Below are 21,385 nucleotides of genomic sequence, written 5' to 3' on the forward strand. Positions count from 1 at the left end.
TTGCCTTCATAGATCTCACCAAAGCCTTTGACCTCATCAGCAGACGTGGTCTCTTCCGACTACTAGCAAAGATCGGATGTTCACCAAAGCTACTAAGCATAATCACCTCGTTCCATAACAATATGAAAAGCACAATTCAGCATAACGGTGCCTCATCATACTCCTTTCCCATCCTGAGTGGTGTGAAACAGGATTGTGTTCTCACACCCACACTGTTTGGGATCTTCTTCTCACTGCTGTGCTCTCACATGCGTTCAAGTCTTCAGAAGAAGTAATTTTCTTCCACACAAGATCAGATGGCAGGTTGTTCAACCTTGCCCATTTTAGAACGGAGACCAAAGTACAGAAAGTCCTCATCAGGGAACTCCTCTTTGCTGACGATGCTGCATTAACATCCCACATGGAAGAGTGTCTGCAGAGACACATGGACAGGCTTGCGGCTTCCTGCAACGAATTTGACCTAACCATCAGTTTTAAGAAAACGAACATCATGGGACAGGACATCAGAAATGCTCCATCCATCAATATCGGCAACCACGCTCAGGAAGTGGTTCAAGAGTTCACCTACCTGGGCTCAACCATCACCAGCAACCTGTCTCTCGATGCAGAAATCAACAGGCGCATGTTGGCTGCTATGTCCAAACTGGCCAAGAGAGTGTGGGAAAATGGTGCACTGACACGGAATACAAAAATCCGAGTGTTTCAAGCCTGTGTCCTCAATACCTTTCTCAACGGCAGCGAGGCCTGGACAACATATGTCAGCCAAGAGGGACATCTCAACGCATTCCATCTTCGCTGTCTCTGGAGAATCCTTGGCATCAGGTGGCAAGACCGTATCTCCAACGCAGAAGTCCTCGAGGCGGCCAACATCCCCAGTATGTATGCCCTACTGAGCCAGCGGTGCTTGAGATGGCTTGGTCATGTGAGCCACATGGAAGATAGCAGGATCCCCAAGGACGTATTGTATAGTGAGCTCGTCACTGGTATCAGACCCACCGACCGTCCATGTCTCTGCTTTAAAGACGTTTGCAAATGCGACATGAAGTCCTGTGACATTGATCACAAGTCATGGGAGCCAGTTGCCAGCGATCGCCAAAGCTGGTGGGCAGCCATAAAGGCGGGGCTGAAGAGAGGCGAGTCGAAGGGGCTCTGCAGTTGGCAGGAAAAGAGACAGCAGTGTCAGGAGAGAGCCAACTATGTAACAGCCCCGACAACCAACTTTACCTGCAATGCCTTTGGAAGAGTCTGTCACTGTAGAATTGGCCTTTATAGCCACTCCAGGCTTTGGTCCGCAAACCACTGACCACCTCTAGGCGCGTACCCATTGTCTCTCGAGATAAGGAGGCCAAAAATGAAAGGATTTCAGCATTATGGATAAAAGAATGCTGTGTTGGTCAGTAACAGAGGGAAGGTAAGGTGTGGAAGTGTTGGTTAATGGAGAATTGAGATGCTGCTCATTGGAACTGGAGTTGGATGAGCCGATTGTGGACAGCCCAGCCTCAAAGAGGCTGCGCTGGTTGCCTCCTCTTCATCCTCAGCTACTCGCCGTATACCTAGTGATATGGGCTGTGCTCTTGTGATGGCCAAGTTGTGCAGGATGCTGTAGACCATGACAAATTGTGAGATGTGCTCTGGAGAGTACTGCAGGGTTCCTCCAGAGTGGTCCAGGCAGCGTAAGTATTACTTAAGCACCCCAATGCTCTGCTCAATGATATTCATGTGGCAGCATAGCTTTGAGTGCTTTTTGAATTTAAGCATGTCTCAGTTCCTTACCTTTTACTGATGGTTTAGATTTCTAAGCGCAGGCATTATTCTGGTTGCCCTGCAATGTCTTGTGCAGCAACAAAATAATTAGTTTTGGCGCGGCGCAGTGGTTAGCACCGCAGCCTCACAGCTCCAGGGACCCGGGTTCAATTCTGGGTACTGCCTGTGCGGAGTTTGCAAGTTCTCCCTGTGTCTGTGTGGGTTTTCTCCGGGTGCTCCGGTTTCCTCCCACATGCCAAAGACTTGCAGGTTGATAGGTAAATTGGCCATTATAAATTGCCCCTAGTATAGGTAGGTGGTAGGGAAATATGGGGACAGGTGGGGATGTAATAGGAATATGGGATTAATGTAGGATTAGTATAAAAAGGGTGGTTGATGGTCGGCACATACTCGGTGGGCCGAAGGGCCTGTTTCAGTGCTGCATCTCTAAATAAATAAATAAGTTTTGATTTCTTTTCTTTCCCGGTGTGCCTCTGATTTCATTACCTGGAAACTTTTGATATGATACTTTACTGAGGAAGAGGAGGAAATGTGACTGAAAGCTTCCTGAGGACATTATAAGGTTGAGAGATGGAGGAGCTTATAAAGTTCTAGGTGTACAGTTGAATTACAGTTGAAGACTCTGGCACAAATGGTAAGGCACAGTGAAGGGAAATGCACAAAAGGCTTGAGCCAGAAGACTAAAAGGTAAGACAGGAGTAATGCTGAAAGACGGTGCAGATAAGAGTAGGATGAGTCCATGGGATGAATCTGAGGATGAGGCCAAAGATGTTAATTCGGTGTGTTGGGGAACAGGGAGTCGGTATAAATGCACAACTGAGATATGATTCAGGTATGAATTACAAAGCAAAATTATTCATGCACAAAGTGATTTGCATTTTGAGATACCTCAGTTATTATCTGGATAAGAAAGAGATTGAAGTAACATATTGAAATGGGGACAGTGGGAATACAAGGCGTGGAGGATAAAAAATGGGAGCATCACCATATCAAATGACTATCATAATCAGGGCTATGTTGAAGAGAGCAGTAACTTCAGTTGCGGGGAGAGGCAGAGTGTTTATGCCACTCATACTGTTCATGTTCCTTTAATGCTTTGGGAGCACAGATTGAGCAAATAGTTAAAGGAAACTTTTTCATTATTGCTGAATTCCTGTTAATTTCTCCTGCAGATTGAATGAAGCCCCTGTGAAAGGTTTTGAAAAAGATGTTGGCGCAAAGACAACCCTCCGAATCACATATCCAGAAGGTGCCATACAAAAACCAGCGCGGTATGAGAAGGACTCACTATTTGTGTTTGCTGGATTCAAACCTCAAGATTTCAAGTGGTTGAAATACATTGTTTACAAAGAAAAAGTGGTAAGAATTCTCTTTCCTGGATGGTCGTGGCATATTGTCTGGAACAATAAAGACTTAGCAGATTAGATCGAAGTGTTTAGTGATATTGGCCTATTAAATGTCCAGTGTAGTAAATCTTCAAGTTCAATTCTTCCTTTGGGGTGAAATGTTAAATATGATTGATTGAATAACATGTACATTAGGAAATATTTTATTATTCCCTGTTGACTTAATGTGAATAAGCTGCATTCTTGAATGACCACAGTAGGGAAATAGACTTCATTCAGTGTCTTCATTGGATGTGATGACAGAGGCATGTTCATCAGTAGTGGCATTAACAAATAATCTTCAGTCAGAAAACATAGCAGACAAAAATAATCCGAGAGTGAGTAGTAGTATTCAGGAAGTTGGCCTGACTAGCCCAGTACTAACTGTCCCATTATAATGAGTATACATTTGCCTTACAGTAGCATTCGGAGAATTTTGAGATTGCATCAGATCGCATGCCAACCCTGGTTATGCTGGCGATGAATTAGGACTTCGTAAATATTTGCTTCTCTACAATGGGTTTGAAGTTGAGTTAATAGATCAACAAATGCTGCCACTCTTGAGTTAGCTGATATTTTATGGGATATCAAATGCGAGGAGAAAAGAGCAGATCAATTGATTCCAATTGATACATCAGAAGTATCCGTATAACAGTATAATTCGGGACAGTCAGCACAGATTTGTAAAAGGCAGATCATGCTGAGTAATGTCATACATTTTTTGATAAAGTAACAGAGAAGGTTGAGGAAGAGAAAGCCATAGATGTTGTCCATAGGATTTTAAGAAAGCCTTTGACAAAGTACTGCATAGAAGGCTGGTTACCAAAATTGAGGCTCATGGAATAGAAGGGTCAGTGTCAGCTCAGATTTAAAAAATTGGCTGAAGGACAGAAAACAGCGCGTCATGATAAATGGTTGCTTTCAGACTGGAGAATGGTAGACAGCGGTGTCCCCCAAGGTTCAGTGCTAAAACTACTGCTTTTTTGATATACATAAATGACTTGGATATTGGAATATAGAGTAAAATTCCAAAATTTGCTGATACCAAACTTGAAGGTGTGGCAGACAACGAGGATGATACCAATTGATCGAGGACATAGATAGGCTAGCAGGATGGGCAGACAAGTGGCAGATGGAATTGAATAGGGAAATGTGAGGTGATGCATTTTGGCAGAAGGGATGGGGAGAGGCAATATACACTAAATGATACAGTTCTAAAGAGTGTACAGAGACAGAGGGACCTGGAGGTTCAGGATATATTGAGAGAGTAGTGAGCAAAACATATGTGATCTTGAGCTTCAGAAATAGAGGTACTGAGTACAAAAGTGGGGAAGCTATGCAGAACCTTTATAAAGCTCTGGTTAGGCCACAAATAGAGTATTGTGTCCAGTTCTGGTCACCACACTTGAGGAAGAATGTGAGTGTCCTAGAGAGGGTGCAGAGGAGATTTACCAGAATGGTTCTAGGGATGAGGGATTTTAACTATAAGCTTCAGTTGGAGCAAAGGAGATTGAGGAGACTTTGATAGGATTGTACAAGATTCTGACAGATTTGGATAGGGTAGACAAAGGAAAGCTGTTCCAATTAGCTGATGGTACAATGACTAGGGGACATAGATTTAAAGTTTCGGGCAAAAGATATAGGGGAGATATGAGGAAGATATTTTTTACGCAGCAAGTGGTAATGACCTGGAACTTGCTGCATAAGAGGGTGGTGGAAGTGGAGACAAAGAACAAAGAAAATTACAGCACAGGAACAGGCCCTTCGGCCCTCCAAGCCTGCGCCGATCCAGATCCTCTATCTAAACATGTCGCCTATTTTCTAAGGGTCTGTATCTCTTTGCTTCCTGCCCATTCATGTATCTGTCTAGATACATCTTAAAAGGCGCTATCGTGCCCGCGTCTACCACCTCCACTGGCAACGCGTTCCAGGCACCCACCACCCTCTGCGTAAAGAACTTTCCACGCTTATCCCCCCTAAACGTTTCCCCTCTCACTTTGAACTCGTGACCCCTAGTAATTGAATCCCCCACTCTGGGGGAAAAAGCTTCTTGCTATCCACCCTGTCTATACCTCTCATGATTTTGTACACCTCAATCAGGTCCCCCCTCAACCTCCGTCTTTCTAATGAAAATAATCCTAATCTACTCAACCTCTCTTCATAGCTAGTGCCCTCCATACCAGGCAACATCCTGGTGAACCTCCTCTGCACCCTCTCCAAAGCATCTACATCCTTTTGGTAATGTGGCGATCAGAACTGCACGCAGTATTCCAAATGTGGCCGGACCAAAGTCTTATACAACTGTAACATGACCTGCCAACCCTTGTACTCAATACCCCGTCCGATGAAGGAAAGCATGCCGTATGCCTTCTTGACCACTCTATTGACCTGCGTTGCCACCTTCAGGGAACAATGGACCTGAACACCCAAATCTCTCTGTACATCAATTTTCCCCAGGACTTTTCCATTTACTGTATAGTTCACTCTTGAATTGGATCTTCCAAAATGCATCACCTCGCATTTGCCCTGATTGAATTCCATCTGCCATTTCTCTGCCCAACTCTCCAATCTATCTATATTCTGCTGTATTCTCTGACAGTCCGCTTCATTATCTGCTACTCCACCAATCTCAGTGTCGTCTGCAAACTTGCTAACAGACCACCTATACTTTCCTCCAAATCATTTATGTATATCACAAACAACAGTGGTCCCAGCACAGATCCCTGTGGAACACCACTGGTCACACGTCTCCATTTTGAGAAACTCCCTTCCACTGCTACTCTCTGTCTCCTGTTGCCCAGCCAGTTCTTTATCCATCTAGCTAGTACACCCTGGACCCCATGCGACTTCACTTTCTCCATCAGCCTACCATGGGGAACCTTATCAAATGCCTTACTGAAGTCCATGTATATGACATCTACAGCCCTTCCCTCATCAATCAACTTTGTCACTTCCTCAAAGAATTCTATTAAGTTGGTAAGACATGACCTTCCCTGCACAAAACCATGTTGCCTATCACTGATAAGCCCATTTTCTTCCAGATGGGAATAGATCCTATCCCTCAGTATCTTCTCCAGCAGATTCCCTACCACTGACGTCAGGCTCACCGGTCTATAATTACCTGGATTATCCCTGCTACCCTTCTTAAACAAGGGGACAACATTAGCAATTCTCCAGTCCTCCAGGACCTCACCCGTGTTTAAGGATGCTGCAAAGATATCTGTTAAGGCCCCAGCTATTTCCTCTCTCGCTTCCCTCAGTAACCTGGGATAGATCCCATCCGGACCTGGGGACTTGTCCACCTTAATGCCTTTTAGAATACCCAACACTTCCTCCCTCCTTATGCCGACTTGACCTAGAGTAATCAAACATCTGTTCCTAACCTCAACATCCGTCATGTCCCTCTCCTCGGTGAATACCGATGCAAAGTACTCGTTTAGAATCTCACCCATTTTCTCTGACTCCACGCATAACTTTCCTCCTTTGTCCTTGAGTGGGCCAATCCTTTCTCTACTTACCCTCTTGCTCCTTATATATGAATAAAAAGCTTTGGGATTTTCCTTAACCCTGTTTGCTAAAGATATTTCATGACCCCTTTTAGCCCTCTTAATTCCTCGTTTCAGATTGGTCCTACATTCCCAATATTCTTTCAAAGCTTCGTCTTTCTTCAGCCTCCTAGACCTTATGTATGTTTCCTTTTTCCTCTTAGCTAGTCTCACAATTTCACCTGTCATCCATGGTTCCCTAATCTTGCCATTTCTATCCCTCATTTTCACAGGAACATGTCCCTCCTGCACGCTAATCAACCTCTCTTTAAAAGCCTCCCACATATCAAATGTGGATTTACCTTCAAACAGCTGCTCCCAATCTGCATTCCCCAGCTCCTGCCGAATTTTGGTATAGTTGGCCTTCCCCCAATTTAGCACTCTTCCTTTAGGACCACTCTCGTCTTTGTCCATGAATGATTTCCAAAGGAATGACAATGAATGATTTCCAAAGGAAATTGGATGGGCACTTGAGGAAAATAAACTTACAAGAGTACAGGGATAGAGCCGGGAATGGGACTATTTGAATTGCTCTACAAAGAGCTGGCATGCACTCGATGGGCTGAATGGCCTCCTTCTGTGTCATTATGACTAACAAACCAGTACCCATTAGATATGCTACTTATGTTTTTTATTTATTCATTCATGGGATGTGGGTGTCTCTGGCTCGGCCAGCATTTATTGCCCATCCCTAATTGCCCTCGAGAAGGTGGTGGTGAGCTGACTTCTTGAACCGCTACAGTCCATGGGAAGTAGGTACACCCACAGTGCTGTTCGGAAGGGAGTTCCAGGATTTTGACCCAGCGACACTGAAGGAACGGCGATATAGTTCCAAGTCAGGTTGGTGTGTGACTGGAGGGGAACTTGCAGGTGGTGGTGTTCCCATGCATTTGCTGCCCTTGTCCTTCTAGTTGGTAGAGTTCATGGGTTTGGAAGGTGCTGTCTAAGGAGCCTTGGTGCATTGCTGCAGTGCATCTTGTAGCTGGTACACACTGTTGCCACTGTGCGTCGATGGTGGAGGGAGTGAATGTTTGTGGATGGGGTGCCAACCAAAAGGGCTGCTTTGTCCTGGATGGTGTCGAGCTTCTTGTGTGTTGTTGGAGCTGCACCCATCCAGGCAAGTGGAGAGTATTCCATCACACTCCTGACTTGTGCCTTGTAGATGGTGGACAGGCTTTGGGGAGTTGGGAGGTGAGTTACTCGCCGCAGGATTCCTCGCCTCTGACCTGCTCTTGTAGCCACAGTATTTATATGTCCACTTCAGTTCAGTTTCTGGTCAATGGTAGCTGCTAGGATGTTGATAGTGGGGGGATTCAGCGATGGTAATGCCATTGAATGTCAAGGGAAGATGGTTAGATTCCCTCTTGTTGGAGATGGTCATTGCGTGGCGCGAGTGTTATTTGCCACTTATCAGCCTAAGCCTGGATATTGTCCGGGTCTTGCTGCATTTCTGCACGGATTGCTTCAGTATCTGAGGACTCGCGAATGGTGCTGAACATTGTGCAATCATCAGTTCTGATGATTATGGTTGAACGAAGGTCATTGATGAAGCAGCTGAAGATGGTTGGGCCTAGGACACTACCCTGAGGAACTCCTGCAGTGATGTCCTGGAGCTCAGATGATTGACCTCCAACAACCACAACAAGTGGTCCTGGCGGATCCCAAACAGAGCGTCACTGAGCAGGTTATTGCTAAACAAGTGCCACTTGATAGCACTGTTGATGACACCTTCCATCACTTTACTGATGATTGAGAGTAGGCTGATGGGGCAGCAATTAGCTGTGTTGGACTTGCCCTGGTTTTTGTGTACAGACACACCTGGGAAATTTTCCACATTGCAGGGTAGATGCCAGTGTTGTAGCTGTACTGGAACAGCTTGGCTAGGGGCGCCAATGAAATATGCTGAAATTTCTCAGTGGTACACGCTTATCCTTTTTCTGCAATAATGATGAGAACTGTTTACCTCACAGTGGTTACTGTCACCAGTTGTATTTATAAATTAACAACATGGGAAGTCTCAACATGGTCATTAAAATGTACCTGCTTTATTGCAATGATAGTCATTTTTGTATGCACACCTCATTTTAGGTTCAGCAGTGAGATCTAACACCATGGTTATTGTTATATTCCAGAAAGCTTATTGTTGAAAGATTATGCTGGAGCCAATCTTTTCTCAGTCTTGCATTTATTTTACTAAGTAAAAAGGTTACAAACATGCAGCTCCTCATTCAAACCTCCACCCAGTTTCAGTGTCTCTTTATGTATACTCAAGAAAGACCCTAATTAACACCCTCCACCTGCATATGATTAAACACAATTAACAGATTCTCTCCTTTCTCTTTAAATAAAAAACTTAGAGTTTAACATGCACAAACATTTCAGAACAAATCAAAATAAATTCCATATTCTGGATAAAGAATTACATTGTAAAACACCCCTCCTCTAGGACCCCTAACAGTTTCTTTGTTTTATGAAAAAAAATTCTTGTACAATCAGATAGTTGATGACTTGCATGTGCCCATTTAATTTGAGATTTCCTTTCTCTCCAACATTTGTTTCAATCCAGCAAGGTCAATCCATAACCTTTTTTTTCGCTCACACGTTTTGTAGAGTGTACATTATCCCACAAGGGACAATGATCTTCGTAACATTCAATGGGTATCTTATCTTCAGTCTGGCACTTGTATAGAATCTCACCTAAAATATTTGACAAATGCAATCCCATATCTACTCTCTCCACAAGAGACACTGTTTCCACAGCTAAAGTACTTTTAACAACTTTTTTTTTTAGCTTCCCAAGCTATGGGTCAACATTTCCTAGTTTCACACATCAAAAATATTCTGAAACCAGTTGCACTTAAATACCCATCAGCATGATTAGCATATGAAGCATCACTAAAAATGACTAGTTTCATATTTTTTTTGTCACCTAAGTATAAGAACTTAAGTATGTATTTCTCCAGATTTAATATTTTTAATATTTTATTTGCCCTTAAAACATTGTCAACTTTTGGGCATTTCATTGTAGTACTTAATTCCAACACACAAAATCTAGCATCTGGTCTAGTCTGAGTGCACAACCAGTTTAATTGACCAATGAACCTTCGCAATTGGTCTGTCTCCTCTTTAGATATATCATCTTTCTGCGATGGCCCAAAGAGCTAAAAAGATTTTCAAGATTACCTGAAGAAGGGTCACTGACCTGAAATGTTAACTCTGCTTCTCTCTCCACAGATGCTGCCAGACCTGCTGAGTTTTTTTTTTTAGATTAGAGATACAGCACTGAAACAGGCCCTTCGGCCCACCGAGTCTGTGCCGAACATCAACCACCCATTTATACTAATCCTACACTAATCCCATATTCCTACCAAACATCCCCACCTGTCCCTATATTTCCCTACCACCTACCGATACTAGTGACAATTTATAATGGCCAATTTACCTATCAACCTGCAAGTCTTTTGGCTTGTGGGAGGAAACCGGAGCACCCGGAGAAAACCCACGCAGACACAGGGAGAACTTGCAAACTCCACACAGGCAGTACCCGGAATCGAACCCGGGTCCCTGGAGCTGTGAGGCTGCGGTGCTAACCACTGCGCCACTGTGCCGCTTTTCTAGCGCTTTCTGTTTTTATTTCACATTTCCAGCATCCGCAGTATTTTGCTTTTATTCAAGATTACTTTTTCAGCTGCGAGTCCTCTCTAACATTGGTATCACCCAGTCGCTGTTCAAAACCACTCGCAACTAGCCTTGCTAAAGCCTTATCAGTCCCATCGGGAAGGACTTTTTCAATACAGATCCATCTATGTGACAAGGCTGGCTGTCCTTTATCTGGTATCTCAGAATAAACACCAAACTCTCTTACTCCTTTTGTTCTCCTCTCATTAGTTTATCCTCAGGTTTATTCTCAGCCACCAAAACTTCACAGTCATGACAACTTCTGCTTCTAGTTCTATTGCAAGGCTATTTTTAGCCTTCATTTCATTGAGTAATCTGTTCACACTGCGGCCTGTACGAGCACTTTGATGACTTTCGGGACTACTACTGTAAGATCTGCCTCTCGCACTATCAGAGGCTCTTTCTCCAGTACTTGATCATTTCTGATGGAAGAGTCACTTCCAGACCCACTGTTACAACTTGCACTGCACTTTCTTATTCTCCACTCTTTCACCCCAAACTGCCTCGTTTCTTGGCCATCATCCTGGACATTCAACCAATATTTAAACATGGCAGTAGATTTTCCTGCACATTCCACAATTGGCACATCCCTCCACTCACTAGACTCCTATAGATTGTATGTCACCCAAGTACCTACTCAGGACAATTGGCCTTTGGATGCAATAGCTTTGTCCTGCATGTCGTGATCGCTCACATTACCACTATCCAACCCTTGATCTACTGTATTCTGTTCCTCAGGACCTCCATCACAAAACACATGAGCATTTGAGGTACAAGGTGCCTCGTTTCCCTCTTATCAGCTGCTCAGATTCCGAGATTTTGTAACCTATCCCAATTAATCATGAGGGATGAACCTTGACAGTTTGATTTCCATGTTTGATAACTACTGTCTTAGCATCACGGCTAGGGCCTTTCCATTTCCCATGACCCTCTGTTTTATAATGCACCAAATCTCCTGAATTAAATTCTGTCTCAGACGGCCTTATACGATGTCTCAGAGCTCTCTGAATTTCCTCTGAGACCTCAGCCTCCCTGCATGTAATGCATTCAAGCCTGCCTCCCTGCATATAAAGCATTCAAATGTGCAGAAAAATATGGAACTAATTGTAGTATCTTCTAGAGCAGGAGGACTGTCACACAGCACAGAAGGTAATTTGGGATTTTGCCCTGAGATCAAATGATAGGGACTACGGTAGTCAACTTGCAGTTTTTTTGGTCAACCAAGATTTTATGCAGCTTTTCATCGATCACTCTGTGATTTCTTTCACAGAGCCCATTGGTGAAAGGGCTTTCATTTGTATTTGTTCATGTTCATGTTTTCACACATGTCTCTGAACTCCTCATTGGGAGATTCCCCTCCGTTATCAGTCAGAAATTTAGCTGGTGCCCCAAGTCCGGTCCCGATCCATTTTGCCATGATTTTGTCTACAATGACTTACACGAAGAGACAGAGAATAATGTATCTATGTTTGCTGATGAAACAAAGGTAGGTGGAAAGGTAAGCTGTGAGGAGGACACAGAGAGGCTGCAAAGAGAAATAGACAGGTTATGTGAGTGGGCAATAAGATGGCAGATGGAGTATAATGTAGGGAAGTGTGAAGTTATGCATTTTGGTTCGAAGAATAGAAAACAGGATATCTTTTACAAGGTGTGTAACTTGTAAGTGTCGATGTTCAAAGAAACTTGGGTGTATTTGTACAAGGAACTCAAAGTTGACATGCAGGTACAGTAAGCAATTAGGAAGGCAAATAGCATGTTCGCCATCGTTGCAAGGGGATTGGAGAATAAAGAAGTATTGCTACAATTGTACAGAGTTTTGGTGAGACCACGTCTGGAATACTGTGTGCAGTTTCAGTCTCCACGTTTAAGAAAAGATATACTTGCATTGGGGGCAGTGCAACGAAGGTTCACTAAATTGGTTGCGTGGATGAGGAGGTTGTCCTATGATAAGAGAATAAGTAAATTGGGCCTGTATTCTCTGGAGTTTAGAAGAATGAGAGATGATCTCATTGAAACATATGTGATTCTAAAGGATAGGGTAGACACTGAGTGATTATTTCCACTGCTCGGGGAGTCTAAAACACGGGGGCATAGTCTCAGGATAAGGGGCTGATCACTTAGGACTGAGATGAGGGGCAATTACTTCACTCAAATGGTTGTGAATCTTTGGAATTCTCTATCCCAGAGGGTTGTGGATGTTCCATCGTTGAATACATTTAAGGCTGGGATAGACAGGTTTTTGGTGTCTCAGTGAATCAAGGGACAGGGCGAATGGGCGGAAAAGTGGAGTTGAATCCTAAGATCACCCATGATTGTCTTGAGTATGCTCGATGGGCCATATGGTCTCCTATTTCTTGTGTTCAATCACACTTTTCCTGCTATGTATTGTAGAAAGACTACATCTGGTTGCCAGGTCAATAAAATGTAGAATGAAAATATTTCTGTTTTTGTCTCATACCTTTTAAATCCATGGCAACTACCTTGTTAAGTCATGCGCCAATGGAAGGCTTACAATTGGACATGACTTCATCCTCCGATACTTTTTGTAGATTTCGTACTTTTCACTGATCTCTTCGATGACCCTTGTGTACTCTTCATCAATCACACCTGCATCCTTTAGCAGGGTTTTTAATCTTTGACAAGAAGGGTGTGCAAATTGCCGATGTAATTATAAGATAATTTTGTACTTTATCTCTCTGATTCTTATCACCGGATGCCATTAATACTTCTCGAACACTGACAAGAAAAATCTGATTTTGTTAAGTGGATACAATAATGCCCTCGCTGGGTAAACGGCAAATCCACTGACTTTCGAAAAACTATTGCCTTATCAAGTTTCATTTGTGCCTTTTCATAGAAGGTTTACTCAACAGTGAAGGTATTTCACTAGAGACGACATCGGCACTGATAAAGTGGCCTACTCTAGCTATTTTATGTGGAATTACAACTCTCTTTAATGACTTCAATGCATTGTCATCACCAAACCTAAAGCAAGTAGTACTTTTATACTCCTTAACCTTGCGTCATTCCTTACTCCTGAGTGAATCCAGATAACATTTTAACCAAGCTGCTCCACATACTGGCGATGTGCAAGCACTAACACAGCACATTTGAAGGAATCCACGACAAACATATTCAACGTAGGACTAAAACTCCTTGTGACTAGTATAAATTTGTTCAGATTCATCATTATCTTCCTCTTCTGCCTCGGAATTCTCTGTGTCGTGTGTCGGTTCGAGGACCCTGCCTCTCCACTTTAGGCAGTTCATTGCATAATGATACTTTGAGTAACACCTGAAGCGTCTATTAACTGTTCCTTGGGCATACCTAGATTCCTTCACTTATTATTGCTGTTCCAATTCTATCTTCTGCTGTAATATCCTACTAAAGGTGCTTTCATCCTCATTCCTCCTGTCTTTATCTTTTCGCTATCTAGACCATTTTGAATTTTAAAAAAATTTTCATAAATTCCCTAATTGCCCTTGAGAAGGTGGTGGTGAGCAGCCTTCTTGAACCAATGCAGTCCATGTAGTGTAGGTACACCCACAGTGCTGTTAGGAAGGGAGTTCCAGGATTTTGACCCAGCAACAGTGAAGGAACGGCGATATAGTTCCAAGTCAGGATGCTGTGTGGCTTATAGGGGAACTTGCAGGTGGTGGTGTTCCCATGCATCTGCTGCCCTTGCCCTTCTTGGTGGTAGAGGTCGTAAGTTTGCAAGGTGCTGTCGAAGGAGCCTTGGTGAGTTGTTGCAGTGCATCTTGCAGACACACTGCTGCCACTGTGCGTCGGTGGTGTAGGGAGTGAATGTTGAAGGTGGTAGATGGGGTGCCAATCAAGCAGGCTGCTTTGTGCTGGATGGTGTTGAGCTTCCTGAGCATTGTTCGAGCTGCAGACATCCAGGCAAGTGGAGAGTATTTCATCACATTCCTGACTTGTGCCTTGTAGATGGCAGACAGGCATTGAGGAGAGAGGAGGTGGGTTCCTCACTGCGGAATCCCTAGCCTCTGACCTGTTCTTGTAGCTACAGTACTTATATGGCTGCACCAATTCAGTTTCCGGTCAATGGTAACACTCAGGATATTAATAGTGGGGGATTAAGCAATGCTAATGCCATTGAATGACAAAAGGCGAGATGGTTAGTTTCTCTCTTGTTTGACATAGTTGTTGCTTGCCACTTGTGTGGCGCGAATGTTACTTGCCACTTATCAGCCCAAGCCTAAATATTGTCCAGGTATTGCTGCATATGGACATGGACTGCTTCAGTATCTGAGGAGTCACGAATGGTCATTAACATTGTGCAATCGTCAGCGAACAACCCCACTTCTGACGTTATGATGGCGGGAATGTCATTGATGAAGCAGCTGAAGATGGTTTGGCCTAAGACACTATCCTGAGGAACTTCTGCAGTGATGTCCTGGGATTGAGATGATTGACCTCCAACAACCACAACCATCTTCCTTTGTGCTCGGTATGACTCCAACCAGTGGAGACTTCCCCCCACCACCCCCCCCGATTTCCATTGACTCCAGTTTTTGCTAGAGCTCCTTGATACCACACTCAGTCAAATGCTGCCGTGATGTCAAGGGTAATCACTCTCACCTTATCTCGTGTCTTTTGTCCATGTTTGTCTAGCTCTTTTGTCCATGTTTGGACGAAGGCTGTAATAAGGTCAGGAGCTAAGTCGCCTTGGCGGAACCCAAGCTGAGCGTCAGTGAGCAGGTTAATGCTGAATAAGTGGCGTTTGATAGCACTGTCGATGACACCTTCCATCACTTTGCTAATGATCGAGAATAGACTGATGGAGCAGTAATTGGCCAGATTGGATTTGTCCTGCTTTTTGTGGACAGGACAAACTTCGGCAATTTTCCACATTGCCTGGTGGATGCCAGTGTTGAAGCTGTATTGGAACAGCTTGGCTTGGGACACAGCCAGTTCTGGAGTACAGGTTTTCAGTACTATTGTCGGAAAGTTGTCAGGTACCATAGCCTTTGCAATATCCAGTGCCTTCAGCCGTATCTTGATATCACGTGGAGTGAATTGAATTAACTGAAGAATGGCATCTGTGATGCTGGAGACCCCAGGAGGAGGTCAAGATGGATCGTCCACTCGGCACTTCTGGCTGAAGATTGTTGCAAATGCTTCAGCCTTATCTTTTGCACTTATGTGCTGGTCTCCTGCATAATTGAGGATGAGGATATTTGTGGATCCTCTTCCTCTGGATGTGGATCTGGCAGGACTGCAGAGCTTAGATCTGCTCTGTTGGTTGTGGGATCACTTAGCTGTCTATTTCATGCTCTTCTGCTGTTTGGTATGCATGTAGTCCTGTGTTGTAGCTTCACCAAGTTGGCACCTCATTTTCAGGCATATCTGTGCTGCTCCTAGTATGCTCTCCTGTACTCTTCATTGAACTTGGCAATCATTGAGTCCTCCATTCTCTGTGTCACCACAGAATGTCCCATTTGTTCTACTAAGGCTACTAATGACTGTGTTTCCCCAGAAATGTTTTTAAGGCAGCAGACATCTGATCCAATAGGGAGTCTTTCTCCAAGAATCAAACCCCAGTTAAATCCAGGAGCCTGTCCATATGTGATACCCTAGCACAATCTAGCAATTTAAATGCTAACACTGAACCAGGGATCTCCAAATCGAATTTCCTCAATCTTGTATGCAGTCTGTTAAAGTCCATGATATATTTCTCCATTGATTAACCATCTATTTTCCAAAATCTTTCTAAGTCTGACCATGCCTCATAGGCATTTAATTGATCATCTTTCTTGTAAATCACATCCAAGAATTCTAACAGAAGATCCAAACCTCCTTCAATATCCAACTGACGAGCATTCAGTTCAAAAATACTTTACTTCTTATTTTACTTTTGGTCGGAAGTGACATCGCCAAGGACATATCTTGTTTCCTCTTTGGTAGGGACGTAACCTGTGTCCACATATCCACTTAATTCTTCCACTGGTCATATGGTTCAGATTCAGAGAACATTGGAGGGTAAGCATATCCTGATCATTTACACTTGCTTTCTGCCATTTTCCACAATAGCCACTGGAATTTTAGTTTTGTATGTGAAAATGTATTTTTTTAGTTTCCAGCCTTCACCTTTAGGCAACAATCCTCTGCTACCATGTTATATTCCAGAAAGCTTGTTGAAGGATTATGCTGGAGCCAATCTTTCTCAGTCTTGCATTTATTTTACAAAGTAAAAAGATTACAAACATGCAGCTCCTCACTCAAACCTTCACCCAGTTTCACTAAACGTCTCCTTATATATACTCAAATAAGACCTTAATTTACACCTTCATTTTATTAAACGCAATTGACAGCTATGTCACGTGTTTTTAGTGGTCTTTTGTGGTGTTGCTTTCAATATAGAAATTAGGTTGTATTGTATGGCCTTGAATATCCTCTGCTGTTGCACTAAGAAATCAGTGTAATCTTGGCAGACAGGGATGAAAAATATGACAGGAGTCCATTGTGCTGCATTCCTGCCCCTTTTTGCATTCAGCAAAATTCTGCCACATAGCATGTCCAGATATGAGGACATGTAACTGGAGGAATTATATCATATGATGTGTTTCCTGTCTTTTACTTCAATGAATCCGAGTTGAATTTTTTATTTTGCTCTTTCTCTGAGACCAATGGCATATTTACATATTGGAAAATGCCCAATACACTTAGTGCTCAGTTTTGTGATTGAACATAAGCAACACACCCTCTGATTTTTTTTTTTTGGAGTCCATGGCCCCTTTAAATTATTTTGCGCTGCCATGCATGCGCAGTACCTTAAAGGGGCCAACTTGTGCGCGACCTGCATGGAAACTTTTGGGTTGCTGTGTGGCTGCGCAGCTTAGAGGGAACATTGGGCATAAGCTACATGATCAAAAGTTGGAAATACCTGCATGCATCAAGACCTAGAAAACATCCAAGCTTGGCAGATGAGTGGCAAGTAACATTCATGCCACAAAAGTGCCAGGCAATGACCACCTCCTACAAGAGCGGGCCTAACCATCTCCCTTTGATATTCAATGGCAATATAATTGTCAAGTCGTCCATCATCAATATCATGGGAGTCACCTTTGAGGAGAAACTCAACAAGACCAGCCATATAACTGCCATGGCTTCACAGGAGGTCAGAGATATTAAGTGGTGAGTGGCTCATCTCTTGACTTTCTAAAGCCTCTCCACTGCCTATAAGGCACATGTCCAAGAGTGTGATGGAATAGATTTGTCTGCATGATTGCAGCTGCAACAGCACTCAAGAAGCTTAACTCCGTACAGGACAAAGCAGCCTGCTTGATCAGCATCTCATCCACAAGCCTAAGCATCCACCCTCTCCACCTCCAGCATACTGTGGCTGTACTGTACTGTCTAAAAGATGCACTGCAGCATGCAGCAAGTTGCAAAATCTTCTTTGGCGGCACCTCCCAAACCCACACCCATTCCCAGAAGAAGAAAGGCATCAGATGCATTGGAAAACAATCACCTTCAAGTTCCCCGACAAGTCAAATGTATAATTTTGATTTGAACATACATTACCATTCCTTCATTGTGGCTGGGTCGACATCCTGGAACTCTGTACTTGACAGCATTCACCATACAGACTGCAACATTTCAAGAAGGCCAACCACCACCTTAGCAACTAGGGTGATCACTACGTGCCAGCTTTGCCTGTGACGCCCACATCCCTGGAGTTAACTAAAAGAAATTCCATGGTGACAGGATTTGTGCCAGTCACTTTATGGAATCTCAGCTGGTGAAATTTCAATTACGGGCCAGTCACTGTACCAATAGTGTAGATGTTTAATAATTGTAAAATTTGGAATGTTTTCTGTGAGATTGCGAGCTCAAAAAACTGTGAAACTTGATAAAGTACTGAACAACCCTGTTTCATTCAGTGTAAAACTATGCAGTAGTGCCTTGCTGAAAATGGGAGTTAGTCCTTCCAGAGTTAATGTTCCCTCCTCATCTGTCATTAGCACATTAGTGCAGTAATATGACCATCAGTAAAGTTCCAGTGAAAGGTTAAATCTTACTGAAAGTGACAGGTCTGTAATGTATACTTCTATTGTACGCGATAGATGAGTGTCAAATTTAACTATGGAAAGACAGTCCAGCAATATTAATATTTTTGAAACACTGCACTCAACAGATATTAAGAAGCGAATGGAAAAACATAAGTGAGTTGACGCACTTTTCCACAGAGTTCCCATATTTTCCATTCTGTTTCTTGATCAAAGGTCAGTTCTGGCAACTATTGAAAATTACCGGGGGTTGTAACAAATTATTTCTCTTTTCTGCAGGGCACAATTTGTTTGTACAGATTGAGAGCATTAGGTTGACCATTACCAGTGAGGTTTTACTGCTGCCATATACTTCAGTTTTTCCCATTGTGTTTAATACTGATAGTTTGGCACAGCATGATAGAATGACCTCCTTCTCCAGGACCAGACAATAAGGCCCGATATTTACCAGGGAGCAGGTGGGTGATCTGGAGCAGTTTTGCATTCGAGAAACCTGGAAGAATTTAACGGCAGGACCAGATTGACATTTTTTTGTCTCAATTTTCCAGCTACAGCCACCCAGATTGAGAGGCTGGCTAGCTGTCGGGTAGGTCGGCCTTCAGCATCAGTCTGCAGTCAGGTAGGCGAAGGGGAAGAAAGGACGGATTGGAAGGGATGGAGGAAGGGTAGACTGGAAAGTTTTGGGGGGAATTCGGAAGGATCGGGGTTGGAATAGATTGGAGGCCAGAGTGGGGGAAAATCAGAAAGGTGGGAGTTTGGAAGGGTCGGGGGAGGAGATCAGAGGGGTTGGGGAGGCATAAATTTGGTAGGGTTGAGGGGAGATCAGAGGATGCAGCTGGGGAATGCAGAAGAGGGCGGGTGGGATTGGAAAGACTGGTTGGCTTGATGGAGATCGCGGGCGGGTCAGAGGGGGAATGTCCAATCACAGGGAGGATGGAAGCAGGGTACCTTGGGGGTGGAGGTGGTGGGAAACACTCTTGCTCTTCCTGGTGCACGAACAGTGGTGGAAAGGCAGTCCTTGCCTTACTTTAGCTGCCAGGTTTCTCGAGGCCCGGAAAACCCAGCTGGGCGGCACAGTGGCGTAGTGGCTAGCCTCACAGCTCCAGCGACCCGGGTTTGGTTCTGGGTACTGCCTGTGCAGAGTTTGCAAGTTCTTCCTGTGACTGTGTGGGTTTCCTCCGGGTGCTGCGGTTTCCTCCCACATGCCAAAGACTTGCGGGTTGATAGGTAAAATTGGCCATTCTAAAAAAAAATTGCCCCTAGTGTAGGTATGTGGTCGGAGAATTGAGGGAAGGTGGGGATGTGAGAAGGAAAAATGGGAATAATATGGGATGGTCGGCACGGACCCGGTGAGCTGAAGGGCCTGTTTCGGTGCTATATCTCTCTATGACTCTATAAACCTAAAATGGAGTTAAACTCTGAAGCACTCAAACTCATTAAAGTATTTAATTAAACAGCCTGTCTCCTGGGAATGGGTTGTTTGCCCGGCCCTCACCCTGCCTCTGTTAAAAGCAGATGTAGGGAGTTTTGAGATTTTAAAAACTTTTTATATCCCACCCAATACAAACTCACTCATTTTTGGGAGTTAAAATTCCCCTTAGAAACACTGCAATAGAGATTCTGTTGACTTGAATGGGACCTCCATTGCTGGCATGTATAAAAATAATTAAGTGGAAGGATTGTATAAGATTTCAGAATTGATTTAAAAGGGAGCATTAGTATTCCAAACAATGCTGGTCCCCTCGTATTCCATTGGATGCAAAGACCAACAATGAGTTTGACATTAAAAATTAAGGATGCACATCAGTTATTCCTAGAATATATGTATCAGAAAAAGTGAGATCATAAGATTATAAATATGTATTAAGATGATGACCATACAATGCACTGAGCTTTACTTTCCACAAATTGTATACAATTTAACTTGTAGACTTTACCAAAATACAACTAGAGTTAGAATTTAAGAAGAAAAATCTCTCTGAAATTTCTCTCTGATCTCCATTGTAATCTGTTTTGTCTATCAACAAGATCTAATTAGGAGAGTGGACATTGCTGGATGCTGTTTTAATAATCATAATATTCACTCAGGTGGACGTGCAGAAATGACTCAAGAAGAATTTTGGGAGTTGGGTCTACTGGATGGTGGATTTCTAGAGATTAACAATTCTGGGTTGTGTGGCTTTTCTCACTTCTTTTAGTTGATGTAAGTGCACAATGACATAGACACACCAATGCCAAAATGTACCTGCCGAAGCCAATGGTAAAAATTCAGTTATTAAAAGTTATGTTGCAGAGGTTCATTCTTGCATCATCTTTTAAAAACGTTTCCTCCCAATTCCAGTTGGATTTCCACTCCATTTGAGTAGCTATGGCTTCACTAAGAGAACCCTCTTGGTTGGTCACTGAGTTTACAATGGAAAACCTTGGTTGTATTTACTAGTCTGAATTCTATGTATATGCAGATGATTGTCCTGTGTAACTGAATCATTGTAAACATAGCTTTTTTTATATTTCTATTAATTACTCTTCTGCATCCAGATATTGCTTTTTATTTTTTAATTACCATGTATCTAATCTTTTTTTCACTAACTCACAATTGGAGAATTTTCTCCCTTCCCCACATATGTTTGAACATTTTCAACTCCAGGATGATATGTTGCCTCCCTGGTGCCAGGGTCAAGGATGTCTCTGAACGGACAGGGGGCATTCTGAAGGGGGAGGGTGAACAGCCAGACGTTGTGGTACACATCGGTACCAACGACATAGGCAGGAAGAGTGATGAGGTCCTGCAGGGGGAGTTTAGGGAGTTAGGTAGAAAGTTAAAAGACAGGACCTCTAGGGTTGTAATCTCTGGATTGCTCCCTGTGCCACGTGCCAGTGAGGCTAGAAATAGGAAGATCGTGCAGCTAAACACGTGGCTGAACAGCTGGTGTAGAAGGGAGGGTTTCAGATATCTGGACCATTGGGATCTCTTCAGGGACAG

The 21,385-nt window shown here is 43.4% G+C and overlaps 1 protein-coding gene across 11 annotated transcripts in view; it reads left to right on the forward strand.

Moving 5' to 3' along the window:
- st3gal3a (ST3 beta-galactoside alpha-2,3-sialyltransferase 3a) overlaps positions 1–21,385 on the forward strand; it is a 788,939-nt gene that overhangs the window by 546,807 nt on the left and 220,747 nt on the right. For all 11 annotated transcript variants that reach the window (XR_010975488.1, XM_068036918.1, XM_068036928.1 and 8 more), the window contains one exon: positions 2,937–3,123. Coding sequence is in view for 10 of the 11 variants with exons in the window: in XM_068036918.1 (XP_067893019.1) it covers positions 2,937–3,123 (187 nt within the window). In the remaining variant the exon portion in view is untranslated. The remainder of the gene's footprint in view (positions 1–2,936; positions 3,124–21,385) is intronic.

The sequence above is a fragment of the Heterodontus francisci genome, chromosome 8, assembly GCF_036365525.1.
Source record: "Heterodontus francisci isolate sHetFra1 chromosome 8, sHetFra1.hap1, whole genome shotgun sequence".
In the NCBI taxonomy this organism is placed as follows: domain Eukaryota; kingdom Metazoa; phylum Chordata; class Chondrichthyes; order Heterodontiformes; family Heterodontidae; genus Heterodontus; species Heterodontus francisci.